Here is a 16607-nt window from a genome sequence, read left to right as displayed (position 1 = left end):
TCAGCTTCCCATACCACTAAAATCTGTCCTTTTCGGCCAGGCATAGTAGGAAGGTGACTGCGCTGGGAATTGGGATTCTCAGACTGTGGCCCCAGCAGCTTTTGTGTTAGGCGACTGTATGACCTTAGACACCTCATTTAGCCTCCCCGAGCCTCAGTTTCCTCTAAATTAAGCTGCTCAGAACCAGTGATTTTTAAAGTTCTTTTCTGGGTCTAAGAAGGATTGAGGGTGCACTTTTCCAGAATGCGACACTTATTTCCTTGTTAACAGTTCTGAACCCAATTTTTCCTGTCTTGTCGACTCAGAATGTCATCGCAGGCAGCTTCGGTCTATTGGTTTTGCTGTTTAGCAAAACCAGTTGTGACTACATCCCACACTTACCCTAATGACTTTATGCAGAATCTGGGAGGTGAGCCTCCTTGCCATGGACCACGAACCCACATAGCCAAGCTCATTAGGAGTCCAAAGAGAAATAATTACATGTATGTACCTTCTGGTGACGGTCTAAGTATGTGGCTCTTAACAACTCTTTACAAGTGCAGGTAGACTTCTATTCATTTCTAGGCTGCCATAGTCTGGAGAACAGAGGCTGCTGGTTGTCTGACCACCAAAGAAGAGGGATAATGCTTCACAGCCGTGACATGCAGACCCAATCTTTATCACATAGAAATGACCCAAGGTATGCACTCAATTACCCAATGGAAGGAAAAAGACAACACCAAAATCAAAAGAAATGTCCAAACTCTAGGGTGTAGAGATGGACTCTGGGACTCAGAAACAAATGAATCACAAATGAATCCAAACACATGTTGTATGACAGAGCTCTGCATGGGGCAGTGATGGAGGTGACTGTCCCTCTGTCACAGGCCCTCGGTGCCTCCTGCGTCCTGCTGGGGGGCGCTCGGACACGCCATTTCTACACCCTGAGACACACGTCCACTACTGCGCCTGCTACACAATCAAGGGTGTTATTCCCAGAAGGAGTTAAGCTAAATCAGAGGATGTGTATACAAAACGAGGGCAACCGTTTATCCTAACTTAGCCTTCCGATGTACATATTTAAGTCTGCGCGAAGATGCACTGCGTTGTTGAAAGTGCGAACTATACTTGGCTCACTCTTTATCAACACCTTTCTCCGTGAGAGAAACAAAGGGCGTAGAAGGGGAAGCACGTGGCTCACAGCTACCTGCCTGCAACAGATGTATTTTGAAATGACATGGAAATCAACTGCAGAGACCTGAGTCACCCAATATTTTCTTGGCTTGAGGTCCCCAATACCTTTGTCCACTACGTATCTTTAGAATCAATTCACTTCTCATTCTCCTCTCGTGTGGATTTTTACAGCAGCTGCCTGGCTGGGATCTTTCCCATTTCAGTCTTCTCGTTGCAGCTGGAGAGAACTTTCTAAGAAACAGAGCTGCTCTGCTTAAAATCCTCCACTGGCTTGTCTGAAGACTGTTAAGTTCCCTGAAGGCAAGAACAGTGTCCCTGGCACTGGCTGAGTGTGCATCTGATTATCTCTGGGCTTACAAACCTGCTGTCTCCAAGGTAAGGGAGGGGTTTCACTTCATTTTAGAGAGCTACTTGTCCACTGAATAGAACGGAATTCACTGCTTGGGGTAAAATTTGAGACATACTCCTTTTTAATATTCGCTGCAGCTCAGGAGCATCTTTTCCAAGATGCTTGATGACACTGAACTAGTATTTTGACTTATTTTAAGTATCTGCTTCAGGACATATATTCATCTGATGGCTATGTTAAGTCTTAGGATAGGGTCATTTTTTAAAAAGATTTTATTTGAGAGAGAGAGAGAGAATGCACATGAGCAGGGTAGAGGGGCAGAGGGAGAAGGAGACTCCCTGCTGAACAGGGACCCCAATGTGGGGCTCGATCCCAGGACCCTGAGATCATGACCTGAGCTGAAGGCATACACTTAACTGACTGAGTCACCCAGGGACCCCAGGATAGGGTCATTTTGATGATATATGGTCCTTCTGAAGATTCCAAACTCTATGGGACCAGAATATTCTCAGGTGAAAAGGGTGTGAGTAGATAACAGATTTCACTTTCATGTTATTCTCTTAAAACAGCATTCAGGTGGTAACCACACTAAGAAAGGCTACAAATGGGTGAAGCCTCCTCCCCTAGGATGAGGCTACTGACTCTTCTTTTCTAGAAATCTAGAAAGTCTACCTCCAACCAGATAATCAATCTAATGACAAAAAAAAAAAAAAAAAAAAAAAAAGCAGAAGCTAGGTACTATTTAACCAAGACCTCAAAAGGGCCCAAGATTCAGGGTTACTGGGAACATTGTGAAACTAAGGGAATTTGCAAGTCCAGGTGGAGGAAACCCAGCTACTGGGAGACTGGTATTCAATTATTTGGAAACTGGAGTCCCTTCCAAGAAGCTCAGTAAATGGGCTCTTGAGGCCTCAAAGGCAGGGCAGTTGCAGGAGGAAGGCAGACAAGTACCCGCTCGGCCCTTGGGCTGAGACTCAATTCTGGCCAGAATTTGGCTAGGTTGTTTCCAGGCTCAGAGAGACATGAGGTGGGAAGTTAGGGGAATCATTCCATTTTTAGGCTATTGAACATATTTAGGTGACATGCAAGTTTCTGTCTGGTTTTGAATCCAGATTTGCAAAAGCTCTTAGAACATAGCAAGGACGGGTCACGTTTCTGGGGAAGCACTTATCACATACTTGCTGAACAGAAAGAGCAGGACCAGGATGAACAGTGAGTGAGCAAAGAAGAGAAATAAACCCAACCCCACCTTCCTGTATTCATGTCTGCTCCATTCCTGGTCTGGGATCAAGGCAGCTTCCTATAACTAATTCTTCACACATTAGGGAAGTACAAAGAACCCCAGAGTCCTACTTAGCCTTAAGAGCTTCAAAGTACTGTCTCAAAGACCTGCCTCACGACTGCTGAGGTGTTCTATAGATACTGGTGTTTAGCATCAGAACCTCTAACATCTGTCTCCTTAAAATATTAACTGGAGAATTAGATGTGGAAATAAGTGGAATATTTTTGTGGGAATAAACAGAATTTATTGTGTTTAAAAGCAGCGACCACTTTCTATTTCTTTCTGATTCAACTCTCAAAACGTCTCATCTTTTCTACAGCCTTGCTCCTCACAACAGCGTGGGTACAGCCACCCAGGACACTTATAAGCCATATGAAAAGGGCCGCCAGTAATTCTCACAGGGACGGGAAGAAAATAAAACACCCTATTCTTTAATGATCTGAACCACCTCGTGGAACACCGACTTCCTCTAAATTCACTGGGCAAAAGTCTATATACCACAATGGAAAATAAAATGTACTAAGTTACTAAGGGGAGTTTTTGTTTTGTTTTTAAGGTTAATTACAGTCCTGGAAGGGGGTAAAAAGTCCCACTGATTTTGAAATCTGTCTTGTATCATTGGAAAAATTCTTCAGTGGTGGTTTGTGAAAATCTCACCTCATCAGGGCTGCCAAGGTCAAATGAGACCCAAGCAATCGACCTGGGAGATGCTTGCCTAATTATTAAATATGCAGCAAACAGTTTGTGACCATTTAACAGTTTGCACCTGGCACGCTCTTCCAACACGTGCCGCTTCCTAGAGCTGCACCCTCCCCGCCCCACCCCTTCCCACCGCCACCCAGGGCGCCAGCACCGGGACCTGAGCAAATCCTGGGGACCCAAGGACATTTCAAAGAAACAGCGGCGGTCAACATTCCATTTCCGTTTTATTCGAAAACGCTCAGATGCTTAAAAATGGGGGGAGGGGGACACTTAGAAATAAGGGAAAATCTCTTGCAGTTTTTCCAACTCAAGTTCTCAGGCGCAGCTGAAAGTTCATTAATTAGGGATTTAAAACCAAAACTGTTTCATACACCACTGAGATGCCAAGCTTTCCAAACTGTCCTGGTCTTGAGTTTGGGGAATTTGTAAAAGTCCCGCCCGCCCCCCCCCCCCGCCCCCGCCGGTGCTGGATTTGGCCTCCCTTTGTTGAATTCTGTGACTTTTCCGAAGTAATCAAACTGAGAATTGCCTCGCCCCATTTTTTTTTTTTTCTGCCAGAAGGAAGTAAAGAAATAAAAACGACCTGCGAGAGAAATCGGGGAAATAATGCCCCAAAGCCGAGCTCGGCAGGAGGCAAGCCCACGGCGGGGCCCGACGCGCGGGGCGGGGGACCGTCCCTACCTGGGGCCGGGCGGCGGCGGCGGCGGCGGGGTCGCGGCGCCCATGGCTTCGCCGGCCTCGGGCGGCCGCGCCGGGAAACGCCAGCGGCTCAGCGCCGCCCGGAGCCCGCCGCGCTCACAGCGGCCGCCCCGCACCGTCATTGGGCCGGCGCGTCACGTGGCGCGGCAGGCGGGCGAGCCTCCCCGGCACGCGTAACCCTTTACCTGCGCGCCCCGAGCCGCGCGCCCCCCTCCCCCCGGCCGCGCGCCCCTCGGAGCCGGGCTGGCCATCCCCGGGCGCGCTCGGCCTCCGGGCGGCCACTGCCGGCTCGCGTGCCCACCGCCGGCCCGCGCGGGGTAACGTCTCGGTGCCTACTTTTCCGTCGTGCTGGAGGGAGAGGGGAGCCTCCTAGGATGCGGGACGTCAGTGGGGAGATCCAGAAATGCGGCCCCTGGCAAAGAGATCTGTACCCCTCACCCCGTATTTTTGTGTTTGGGGTTCCTCCTCAGTTCCAGCCTCTTCCGTTTCGACCTGGTGTGTACACCGTCGCCCGCCTGCACTATCAGAGTGGATGGTCTGAGACCCAGCGCGGACGCTACCGAGATGTAACTCCAGGAAGTTGCACACACTCGCCCGCGCCCTCGACACCGCAGTGCGAGCTCCACGAAGTCCTGCTTCCCCCCACCCCTTTTCCCGGGCTGTTGGAACCTCGGCTGCAACACCGCGTCCACACCTCCTGAGCTCTACGCGCGTACTTGTTGCGGTGCACGCACCTACGGCGGGTGGAGAGCTGGTGGCTTTACCTGAAAATACTACTTAGGTGTTGGAAGTTCTTTTCACCTGTGCGCAAAAGTTGGGATTGACAGGAAAATGTGTTAAGCAACTGCGCCACCTAGCTTACCCTCTTCTCTCCCCTTCTAATTATCCAGGGACAGTCAGGACAGAACAGGCTGCTGCAGAATAGGCCAGAGTATTATTTAAAGACCGACATACTGTCCTTAGTTTCTAACGGGCCCACTTTAGGGATTCCAGCCCCATTTACACATTTGTCACCCTTTATGGGAGAAAACTCATTTTTGGGGGCATCTTGCCAGTCGTGTGGTAGCTGCATGCTTTAAAATGATAGATTTAGAAGGAAGTCTCTGCTATTTTACATCATTTTCTGATAAAACCCTTTGTCACACTTCTAGTGGATGCTTTAGTAACGTCCACAGAATACTGGTACATTTATCAGTTAAGTTACTTTGACCAAAAAGACATTGGTATTTATCTTAGGTTTTGAAGTGTGGTTCCCAGACTAGCGGAATCAGCTTCATCTGGAGGGATTCAGTAAAAAATGCAGATTTGGGGGCTCTACCCATGACATACGGATTCTGAAATAATTGGGGATAGGGAGGGTGAAGTAATCTGTGTTTTAACAAATGATGTACACTCCAGTTTGAGAACCACTGCTCTGAATATGCTCAAGCTGCTGGCTAAGTTACCTTCATCTATCAAAGGCTGGGATTCTGTAAAGCCAGAGATGGTGGTGTTATTGGTAATCTTAAATTCGGTGTTATATAATTTGTCATATTGATACACTGAAACGAAACCCTCCAATATGTCCATATACGTGTAATCTGTACTTCATGCACATCACATGGAATGCCAAACGGAGCTGTCAAGGGACCCTTATGAAAAATACAGAAGAAAAACCAGTGGTTTCTGGATGCATGTGGGAGTGAAACACCATGATTCAGTTAGTGTTTTAGGTGTGTTCATGTTTTCATTGGCATATAAATCGTTCCAACCAATGAATCATGGAAGATAGGAAAACTAATTTGTTTGAGTGGATTTGTCAATAGAGTTCTAAATTTGTCAATATGGTTCTAAAAAAAAAAAAAAAGACCCACAATTTTAAGAAGTTTATGGTATTGGCTTATATTATAACGAAAAAAAAAGCACCATCTTATGCATTATTTAGATTTTTGAGAAAGAGATAACAGGTTGGATTCTTTGCCTTTAGCTACAATTTCTCCATTGCGGGGATAGCACATTTCCAGTTGCCTGCGTGGATATCTTTACTTTTGAATTCTCTAGGTCCAACTTTATTTCAGTATTTCCTTCATCTTCATCTCCTAAACGTATTCATTTTACATCTGTAATTCTGTCCACCCAGTTTCAATTGGAGCTGGAATTATGTGAGTTCTCCTTTGTTCATCACACAACTCTGTCAGTTAAAGCCCTGAAATCATGCCTCTTCTTAGCATCCTCACTGCAGCTGTCCTAAAATCAAGATCTTCTACTTTCTATCTCAGATCCTTACAATAGTTTCTTTACTGGTCCCCAGCTTCTGGTCTCTTCCATCTCCGATCCATGGGACATAGTACTGCCTAAGTCATTCTAAAACACCATTTCAACCAGGTCTTTCCCCTTCTCAAAAACTTTCCCACGATTACCTATGAGTTACAGAATAAAGTTTAACTTTATGTATGTACGTATTTAAATAACCTCTACGACTAATGTGGGGGTTGAACTCATGACCCTGAGATCAAGAGTTGCATGCTCTACTGACTGAGCCAGCCAGGCGCCCCCAGAATAAAGTTTAAAAAGCCAGCATAGCATCTGAAGTCATCCACAGTATATGTTGACTCTCCCTGTTTGTGCTCACACAGCTTCCTTCTCCTGAAGTGTCTTTTTGACATTCTGACAGTTAAGTTCCATTTGTCCTTCAAGCCTCCACTATCACCTCCTCTTGGCCATTCCTTTTGAATCCCAGTTCGAGTTAATTGCTCCTCTGCAGTGTATTCTCAACACCTGCATTTCAGTTTTATTAACTTTTTAAAAAAATCTGTATCACATCTAATTTAGTTGTGTCTCCTTTAGATTGTAGGATTCTGGAGGGCAGGGGTTATGCATGACTCATTATGAGATCATCCTAGGGCATGAGCATAATGCCTTGGACAAAGCAAACACATGGTATTTGTTGCATTCTTGACACTGGGAAAGAAGATATTTAAGTTTGTTAAACAACAAACTCCATGTATATGAAATGCTTTTATGCAAACAATGACAATCCACTCCTCTACGTTTTCTCAGAACTGAAAGAGAATGTTTAACCTTCAACCTAAAGGATTTAGATTAGAATCCAAGAAGGAATTCCCAGCACGGGTGGTGGAATTAAGGAGAGTTTTCAAGGGGGGTAAATTCTAAACAGAAATAAGTCTCGGCCACATAAAGATGAAACCAGATAGATAATGTCTTCAATTTTTTAACGTCTTGATTTTAAATTTCTCTGAGAATGATTGTTTCATGAAACTAGATACAAAGTTTTCATCCGATTATTTCCTAGTTATCATCACTTAAGCTCTCCATTGCTAACTTGTTTAAAAATTTTTTTGTGAGTGTGTGTGTGTGTGTGTGTGTGGATTCTCAGTTCCCAGAGGCAAGAAATGGAAAAAGGTGCCTATGGGAGGAAGATCCCCCACCTTGGTCCTGCCTTCTCACCTGGAGGCACTTTATGAGTGGGATGACTCCTTGGTTATCATTCTTCCCACCTTGGCCCCAAGCCCAGAAGGAAGCACACTGTCCTTGCACTTACCCATAGAACTTGTTTCCTATCTGTTTTCCTGTTAAGACTGTGAGATCCTAGAAGGTGCAAGCTACTTTACTAACCTTTGCATTCCTGGCAAAATGCATGACCAAATAACTATTTGTGGAATGAATACATCAGCAATTGTGGTATACCTGAAACTCCTGGGAGTTTGCAAAGACCTCCGGTGATCTTTAGAGCCTAGCCTGGTCTCTAATCTGCAAGTTGGAAAACATTTTATAGGCCATTATCAGTAAGTGCCTACTGGATATTCAATGCTATATTCTATGTGCTTTGGAAAAGGTAACAAAAACCACATTGATGGTATATTGAAATCCTATTCAGCAATTCCCCCTGGGCCTCTGTTTCTAGGTTGTTACATCTGTGAATTTGGAATACTAACAGTACCTATCTCATAAGGCTTTGGTGGAGATTACATGGCTTAGTACATACAAGGCTCCAAAAATAGAGTCTGGTGTACAGTAAGCATGAACAATTACTATTATTACTAAAAATCTCTAAGTATACTTGCAAAAGTTGGGGAAGAAAAACCCACAAATCTAAGTAGTTTACCTTTTATTCATACAAACAATACATACACAAGACTGTACATTGTTTGAAGACAGCAATAATTTTCTAGTGTAACAACTCTGTAACAAAATTTAACTAAATGTAACATTTATGAAAATATAAATCTCTGATTGGGTAATTCTTCCCAACAATACAAAGTTTACATAAAAACATTCAATATGAGCTATCAGTTGCAAACAAGTTAGGAAAAATCATTCAAGTCACTTGTTAAACTCTATTGGCTGTTACACAGAATATTCACACACTACATTTAATCCATCTAGGCATTTAATTCTTAGAAATGTGTGGCATGGAGGTCCAACTGATAATCACAGGAATAGGAATGTGTTGCCGCAGAAGAGCTAAAGAAAAAAAAAAAAAGCATTGACTCATACAATCAACTCCAGGTGATCTCTACGTGGGCTGAGCCTTCACTGGGCTACCCCCTTCCCGGCTGGTAGCTAGGCCAGGAGGAACATACTGAAAAAAATTCTTCGACCACGGAGTGGGGCATTATGTCTGAATCCCATCTCTGTATGGTTTCATGTCAAACTGCTTTCCAAAGTGAAATGCAATGAGCTTGGATTCCCTTTGGATCAGATCATTTTGCTTCTCCCATTTGCAAAAACAATCAAGCCGTCGCTGTCTTTTTCCTCACATTGCTCCCCAACACCCCTATAAAGGCTAGAGCAGAAGCTATCACTCCCTTTATTTTGCAGCTTACAAAAACAATACAGCGGAGAGGCTAAAGATCTGCCCGCGCGACGAGTTCGTGGTCGAGCTGGGCTGAGAGCACATCAGTTCCTTGGTCATCATTCTGCCACCACAAGTCACTCCCGTCACTTTCAAAGCAAACCAGCGCTTCTGACACCCTTCGAAAAGTCATCCAAGGACATGCCATGTGGAGGATATGGAAGGAAGAAAATCACTTTCCCCCTTTTGGGATGTGATATTTTCTTTTAAATAGGTGAAGTAGTGTTTTTAAAAAGTATTTAATACCATTTCACAGCTTCTGCTTTGAAACGGATAAGACTATAAAGGCCCCGAGGAGCCCTCCAGCAGAAAGGGTGACAGAGGAAGAAGCCTACATACAGTCTGGGGAAGTAAGAAAGTGATTACAAACAGGGACAAGAAAGAACCTTTGGACACCCTTAAGATATGGAATATTTTAGCACAAAGACAGGCATATTCAGTTTGTCCCCGAGTATTTGGTCGTCTGTCTGCATTTTACACAGGAGTGAGGAGGAATGAGAGTAAGGCAAATGTCTTCAGTATTTCATAGATGGCGTGTCAAGAAAGCTTTCTTTCTGTTAAGATTTACCGCAGGGATTTAGGAAATAATGTATGCTTCCATACAACTGACTGAATAGCCCAGACTTTTGTTAGTACAATGATGGAAATGAACAGACGTCTTACCAAATCTATAATGCCCTTTCTGTAATTCCACTTTAATGTCCAGCACAAATAGGCATTTCAAAAACACACGAAAAGACTGTGGTTTCCTATTAAATGTGTTTCTCTTGCAGCCCAGGAAGTAGTGTAAAAATCGCATGTTCTGTTATACAGAAACCCTTGCATGCAACTGTCTCAACTGTATCCTAACGAAGACTGACTGCGTGCTCAGTAGCCCTATGAGGGTGGTACTAAGTTCTTGTGCCCAGTCCAGTTCGTGGCCTCACCTCTCACGTCCTTTCTCCTGGGAAACTCGGAGTATGAGGGGGCATTTTTGTTACGTGATTTTGCACCTTTTGACCTTCCATCTGCAGACTGGGTTTACACAGTTGTCAGGATTGTAAAATGAAAGGAGAGATTAAGGCTGTGTTTACTTAGGCCACACCATCATTGGAGGTCGAACAGCTCTTTGTGTTCACAATTTCAAATGATTTCTGTAGAATGAAGTCCAGTCCAAGGGGTCTGGATATAGTTCTAGCTCTGTCTTCTGAACCCATGGAATGAGTTATGCTGTTGCTTCCCACGCAGCTAACGTGAAAAATATCCCCTAGCTTCCAGTTGATGTAGCCGGTTAAACACCATTTTTAGAAATGCTCTGTCAAGGTGTCATTCCTGGATTAACTTTGACAAAAAGAGCCAACTCAAAGCCGATTTCACATTTCTGTCTTTTTGACGAGCATGTTAACACTGGAACTCCAGCATCTTTCCTGTCTTTAAAGAAAGGAGTAGTTTATCATTTGGGAGACAGAAGATACTTTTTTTCCCCCTTGTGCATGTGTATCGCGCATGTCTGCTGAGCAAGAAGAACGTTTTGTCAGTTGTCAGGAGCATAGCTGTGGCCCCTGGATTCCAGGGCGGAGCACACCCGGTCATAGCAAAGGTTGTGTTTCTTGGACGGTGTCGCCTCATTGGGCTCAGTGGAATCGCTCACGGTGATGGGACTGTCTCTCGCAAAGACCTCGGTAGACTCTCTCCATAGGCAATCCACAGACACTTTAAAACAGTAACTACTACACTTTGGCCTGGATGCCTGTGTCGCATTGTTGAAAATCTGTCTGCTATTTGAAGTGGCAATCTTAATTTTCAGGGCTGCGTCTACACGGTCTACCACTGTGTATATCCCTATACTCCCGTCGTCAAAACCCACTATGATGTTCAGGTGCCTCTGTGAGAGGGCGAGAAAAGTTGGTGTTTTGTAAAGGGAACAGGCACCGATATTTTTGCCGTCAGCCAGTCTCATTACAATCAAACTGGATATCGCACCGTTTTCATCCTCCTCCTCCCCGTTTCGGAAACAAATGTATACCAGGTAGCGACCATCTCTAGAGAGCCTTTGCCTCCAGATGACCCCAGAGGCGTGAACCACCCGTAATTTGCCGCTGTGTAAATCCAGCACATTGATATTTTCATCTCCCCTGGATATAATGCCTAGCTTGCCATTGGGAGAAATCTCGAAATCCTCCAGGTTTTTCAAGAAGTTGTTTGGAAGTTGCACACGGCGACAGATGACTTCATCCGTCAGACTCCAGATATTCACCGTCTCGGCTGATGTGATGAACACAATGATGTCAGGGCAGTCGGGGATCAACTTAAAATTCACAATGGTGGTGCCATCTTCACAGCAAAATTTCTTGGTGATGCTTCCTGTCCAGAGACTGACCGCCAGCACTTTGCTTTTCGTCATCCCCACCACGAAGGTATTTGCGGAGGTTATAAAGGCATTCTGCAGAGTGGTCAAAATGTTGCAGACCCTGTGGCCTGTGGCCAGTCTCCAAACCCTGGAGGCATTTTCCTCACAGAGAGAGACCACAAACTGGTCATTGTGCGTAATTAGCAGCTGAGATATTCTCTGCCCGTTAATTCGGAAGAGGTTCTCACCGCTGCTGGTGTGCCAGACATACTGGCTGCTTTTGTCATCTGATGTCACCATGACATCTCCAGAGGACGTCAGCACGCAGTGCTCGACTATGCCCTCATGCTTGAATACTGCCTCAAGGAACCCACTGCTGAAGTTCCACTTGTGGACACAGTCCGAGCCATCGAGGGAATAAATGATTTCCCCTCTGGCAGGTAACACCAGGCTTTGGATGGGTTTCCCAGTCTTATCTATGTTGGACATGGCGGTGATTATGTCTATATCCCAGATGGAAAGAACACCACTGGTTGATAAAGAGAGCAGCATATTGTGGTGACTGGATTTCACCAGCTTGACTATGGTACCTGAGATTTCCTGTAAGCTCGCCATGCATTGTCCCGTGTCCCGCCTCCAAAAAAACACAGCTGAGGTATTTTCCATGGTCGCGATGATGCAGTCTCCATTTTTGGACAGCACAGCAGAAATAAAGCGTTCGTTGTGCTTAGCTCTGAACTTCTCAGCCACCTTCCACATGCCCGTATCTAAGAGCTCGATGCTGAGGGCTTTACAGATCAGAATTGCATTTTGGTCCTCCGAAAGTTCAATGCTGACCACCTCACTGTCTTCTCTTCGGCAGTCAAAGTCGTCAGTCAGCTGGGGATTGGAAATGTCCTCAGTATTCCAAACCGAAAGGCTTCCCTCACTGTCCACCATTACCATTTCTTGAGCCGTGTCCAAGATAAGAAGAAACTTCACAAACCCACCTGAAAATTCAGATGTCACCGTACATAACTTTTCTCCACTCCCTAAATGAAATATGGTGGTGGTGTTCAGGTACTGTCCACAGAAAGCGTACATGCCATCCAGAGAGCACTGGACACAGGTCACTTCATACCAGCAGTGGAACTGGTAAAGGGGCCACCCGTAGAGCAGATCGATGACAGTGACATCTTTGCTGGCTTCAAGCCATGCGAGGGCGTGGTTGACGGACAGTGTAAATCCATTGATGTAGGTGGAGCCGCTTCCGTGCTTGGTGCCTTTGATTTCCACTTCAGACAGAAGACAAGAATTTACATTGTCATAAATCAGCAAGGTGTTATTTGTCGTAGCCACCACAAGATACTTTTCGTCACTGGTGAGTTTCATGCCCAGGATGACAGACTGGGCTGTGGTGATTTGCCGGAGGAGTTGACGGGTTTCCACATCCCACGTGCTGATGGAACCATTTTCTAGAGCTGTGAGGACAGTACTGGGGTTACATGTAGGCAGAATCTCGGTGACATGCAGGTGACTAGAGGACAAGGGGAGACGCTCCGGGCTGTATGTTACGTCCATGGATGAATGTAATGGCACAATGGAGCAATATTTGGGCCCATCTTTGTCACATTCTAAAAGGAGGTGCCTAAGTTTGGGCAGGGAACTTACAACAGGCAGCAGCCTTTGCTGAAGCTCTGCTGAAAGGGAGCCTGGAAACGCAGTGACCTTGGGTTTGATGCCGCGGAGAGTGCTAGCCAGGAACTTCAGCTCCTTCTCTTGAGAGTAGTTGTAAGCCAGCTCAATGTCTGAGAGCACTTTGTCGAACTGGCCGATTTTGATCATGGTATAAAGCCAGCTGAAGTTCATGATGATCCCGTAAAGCAGGTCATCGGTTTTTCCACATCTTGTCAGGTGGTGCAAGAGCTCAGACATTTTCCGATGATTGACGAAGAAGATGTCAGGCTCCAGTGGATTACACTGGAAAACCCAGGGCTGGTCTGGAGCCTGCCTGTCAAAGGAAACCTGTTCCATGAAGTGCTTCTCTTCCTCAAGCAAGCTTCTGCTCTCCAAGTCAAGGCAGCCATTCAAGTAGGGGTCTTCAAGGCAGAAAGCTTTCCTCCTGCCCCCTGACCAGACTCCCAGAAAGTAATCTGCCAGGATGGTGTGCATTTCACGCAGGTCACTGTCATCCTGCAGATACAACTTCTGGGCTATAAGCTGCAGGTGTCTATTGGCCCAGACCAGGAGTGTGACATTCTTCACATGTCTTTCTATTAAGTAGCCACTGAGACCCTCCTTGAGCCTCGCGATGTACAGATAAGGTACTCTGAGGGGATTGCTGGGCCTAGTGTTCTCATTGAGCTCATTCATCACACTGTTGTCTAGGGCCAACACATCCTCCAGTTCCATTTCACTCAAACCTATTTTGGCCATGGTGATGTAACCGAGAGCCCTGGAGACCAGTTTCTGACCACACTTCTTCTCCAAGGACCAGAATAGCTGCTCTATACTTTCGTGAACTGTGACACAGAGGGAGGATTCATCGACGTCTTTGTGAGATCTCCAATATCTCACCTCCCTGAAGGTCAGGTTCACAAACATGGGCAGCGTGCACTTGGAGAATGCGTTGTTCACATAAATCTGCTGGCCTGATGTGACCTTCCTTTTGACCCGCAACAGCTGGTGTTTGAGGACCTGGCTGCACATCTTCCTGTCCCGGGGAATCAGCTCGATGTAGTTGGCTTCTTCATGGATAAGGCACCTCAGTTTCTGCAGGATCCCATGTCTGTTGGGCAGCGTGGACAGGACTATTCGTACGAAGCGGGGAAGGTGAGCTGGGAGCCACCAAAGCTTCCTGGCCTCGTCACTCTCTGAGAGCTGCTCTAGGGCATCAAATATTATTACTAGAGGTCTCTGCAATGAAGACTCGTTCAAAAGGTTTATAAATAAGTCTCGGAGGTCATGGATCTTCTTAGGGTAGCTTTGAACCAGACACCGGTAGTTGACTGCCAATTGTTCACAAACGCTTAGAAGGAGAGTCTTAAGGTCAGTACTCATGTCTGTGGTTCCTAGAAATCTCATGACGACTACTGGGTCAGATTCTGGTCCTGTGTCTTCATGAAGCCAGCCATAGGCCTAAAACATAAAGGTAGTGTTTAGAATGGTAATATATATTCACATGGTCGCGTACACAGCATTTCCTCTCTCCAGAGGTCAGACTTCTGGTAACCCTGACCATGCAGACAGTGGCCTAGAACCAGGGACTGGGAAAACCCGAGAAGATCAAAGAACGGTCACAAAGCTCATGCACCAATATCTATAGGTGAGACCCTCAGGATCACTCTACTGAAGGTAATAAAATAGTGATAATAGTCTTATTCAATCCCAAGGCAGCACTTAGCTTGTTGTATTCTAAAAGTTACAAAGGATTTCGTAAACAGTAAATCTGCATATCTAGTATGGTCAGCTTTTCCTCACTGCATCCTGTTTCTTGGCGTGGTTTGTTGGCACACAGTAGGTGCTTAGTATTTGTTTAATGAATAGATTAAGTAGTGACTTACATATTATGTTGAGTCAAATGTTTTCACTAATTGAGATCACATAAGTCTGATCAAATTCCTAGCTAATTAGAATGTGATAAAAATAGTACTAAAATACTGAATATAATCCTGAATGATTCAGAGACATTTTACTATATTGTGGTGCTATAGGGTCATCTTTATGATTATTTACCATTGTCATAAAATCTATATAATTCTGGCTAAAACTTTAAGCTTTATGTTTTATAACAGACAGCTCACTCTATATTAACAGTCAGTTATCAGTCCTCACATCACCTCCCTGTAGGGCAGATGGGATTATAGTACCATTTAACAGAAGAGGAAACCTGTCCAGGCTGGATAAATGACTTGCTCAGAGTTAAGCAGTTACCAAGAGACGAAGCTGGAAGGTTTTTTTGTTTTTGTTTTTCAAATTGTAGAGTGAAGGAGATTACGTATATGAGGCGGCTGTTAAATTTAGTATGTCTCTGGCTGGAAAGGCAAGGGCAAGAAGGGATATGATCAAAGTATAAAAAAAATCCCAGTCTATTTTTAGGGAGATAATGTCTTTCAGTAATCCATGGAATTCACCAAGAATGTTGCTTAGGAAAGGACGGATTTTATTAGTGAGGAAGTAAGTTTATGAAACTTGGTTCCTCAAGATGTAGTTCAGGTTAAGGCATGAGTAAGTTTAGAAAAAAAAAATGTAGCAATTAAGGAAAAGAAGCCATTTACTGTTTAGCCCCCACCTTTGAAGCCAATATGGAGGAAGATAAGCCTGCTATCCTACTACAACTGTCCTTCAGTGGCAAATCAGAAACAGAACATGGTATTTTGTCCCTACGTGAATTGCTTATGATGATTATATGCATTGTCCTCTCTCCTCCCAGTCACATGTTGTTGAACATATAGAGCGATCCTCTGATCATGAGCTCGTGTCCATGGAAATGCTGGGCACGCAGGAGATAACCTCGAGATAAACATGAGACATCTCTCTGCATTCTCACAAGGGACATGAAGTCACAAAGAGAGCGCAGGTTGTCGTTGGCGGGACAACATTCCCCAGGAGAGAGGCGAGTAGAGCAGAGGCAAGGGACTTAGAAACAGGTGAGGCTTCTTGTGGACCAGAGTCCTGGACTGTGAATAGACACACTCTGCTGGTTGGACAAAATATCCAGAAGAGTGAGAGCTCAGAAAACCATTTCTCAAGTTGACCAACTTGACTGTCACCACCCCCTGCCCCGCGGGGTCCGTTGATCTGTACACGGATATCAGCACATCCTACACAATTCTGTACCTCCCGTGCTACGGCACATGGACTTGCAGCACAGTGAATACAGTCAAGTCCAGCAACATTCGCCCCTCCAACTACTTTACCCTTCCTTCTTCCGGAGGGAAAAAGCCCCAGAGTGAAGGTGAAATGGTGTACGTGCATGTTTTCTCATTAGATTTCAGCTTCCATGTGTTCTTCGTACTGTTGTTGTCTTGTTGACTTGGAAAAATTCTGAAGTTTGAAGATTCACATACTAATTAGTGTTCACACACACGCACACACGCACACGCACACGCACACACACACGCACGCACACACACACACTTTATTTTGATGCAACATGGCTCTTAAATGTAAGCCTGCCACTTCATCTGGTGTTCCATTAAAAAAGAACCATGTCATTTAACACTAAAAGAAACACCAG

At 45.1% G+C, this 16607-nt stretch overlaps 2 protein-coding genes across 4 annotated transcripts in view; both read right to left on the bottom strand.

Annotated features, from left to right (window-relative positions):
• Positions 1 to 4267, bottom strand: part of PGCKA1 (PDCD10 and GCKIII kinases associated 1) — a 78394-nt gene extending 74127 nt beyond the window's left edge. The window contains exon 1 of the mRNA XM_036101897.2: positions 4188 to 4267. The gene's annotated coding sequence lies outside the window, so the exon portion shown is untranslated. The remainder of the gene's footprint in view (positions 1 to 4187) is intronic.
• A 4029-nt stretch (positions 4268 to 8296) lies between these two features.
• The window catches only part of NWD2 (NACHT and WD repeat domain containing 2), a 188847-nt gene continuing 180536 nt past the window's right edge, over positions 8297 to 16607 (bottom strand). For all 3 annotated transcript variants that reach the window (XM_036101893.2, XM_036101895.2, XM_036101896.2), the window contains one exon: positions 8297 to 14506. In XM_036101893.2, coding sequence (XP_035957786.1) covers positions 10574 to 14506 — 3933 coding nt within the window. In that variant the 3' untranslated portion in view covers positions 8297 to 10573. The remainder of the gene's footprint in view (positions 14507 to 16607) is intronic.

This window comes from Halichoerus grypus, chromosome 3 (genome assembly GCF_964656455.1).
Source record: "Halichoerus grypus chromosome 3, mHalGry1.hap1.1, whole genome shotgun sequence".
NCBI lineage: Eukaryota > Metazoa > Chordata > Mammalia > Carnivora > Phocidae > Halichoerus > Halichoerus grypus.
Note: the sequence above shows the minus strand (reverse complement) of the source record. Positions and strands in the feature narration are given on the sequence as shown.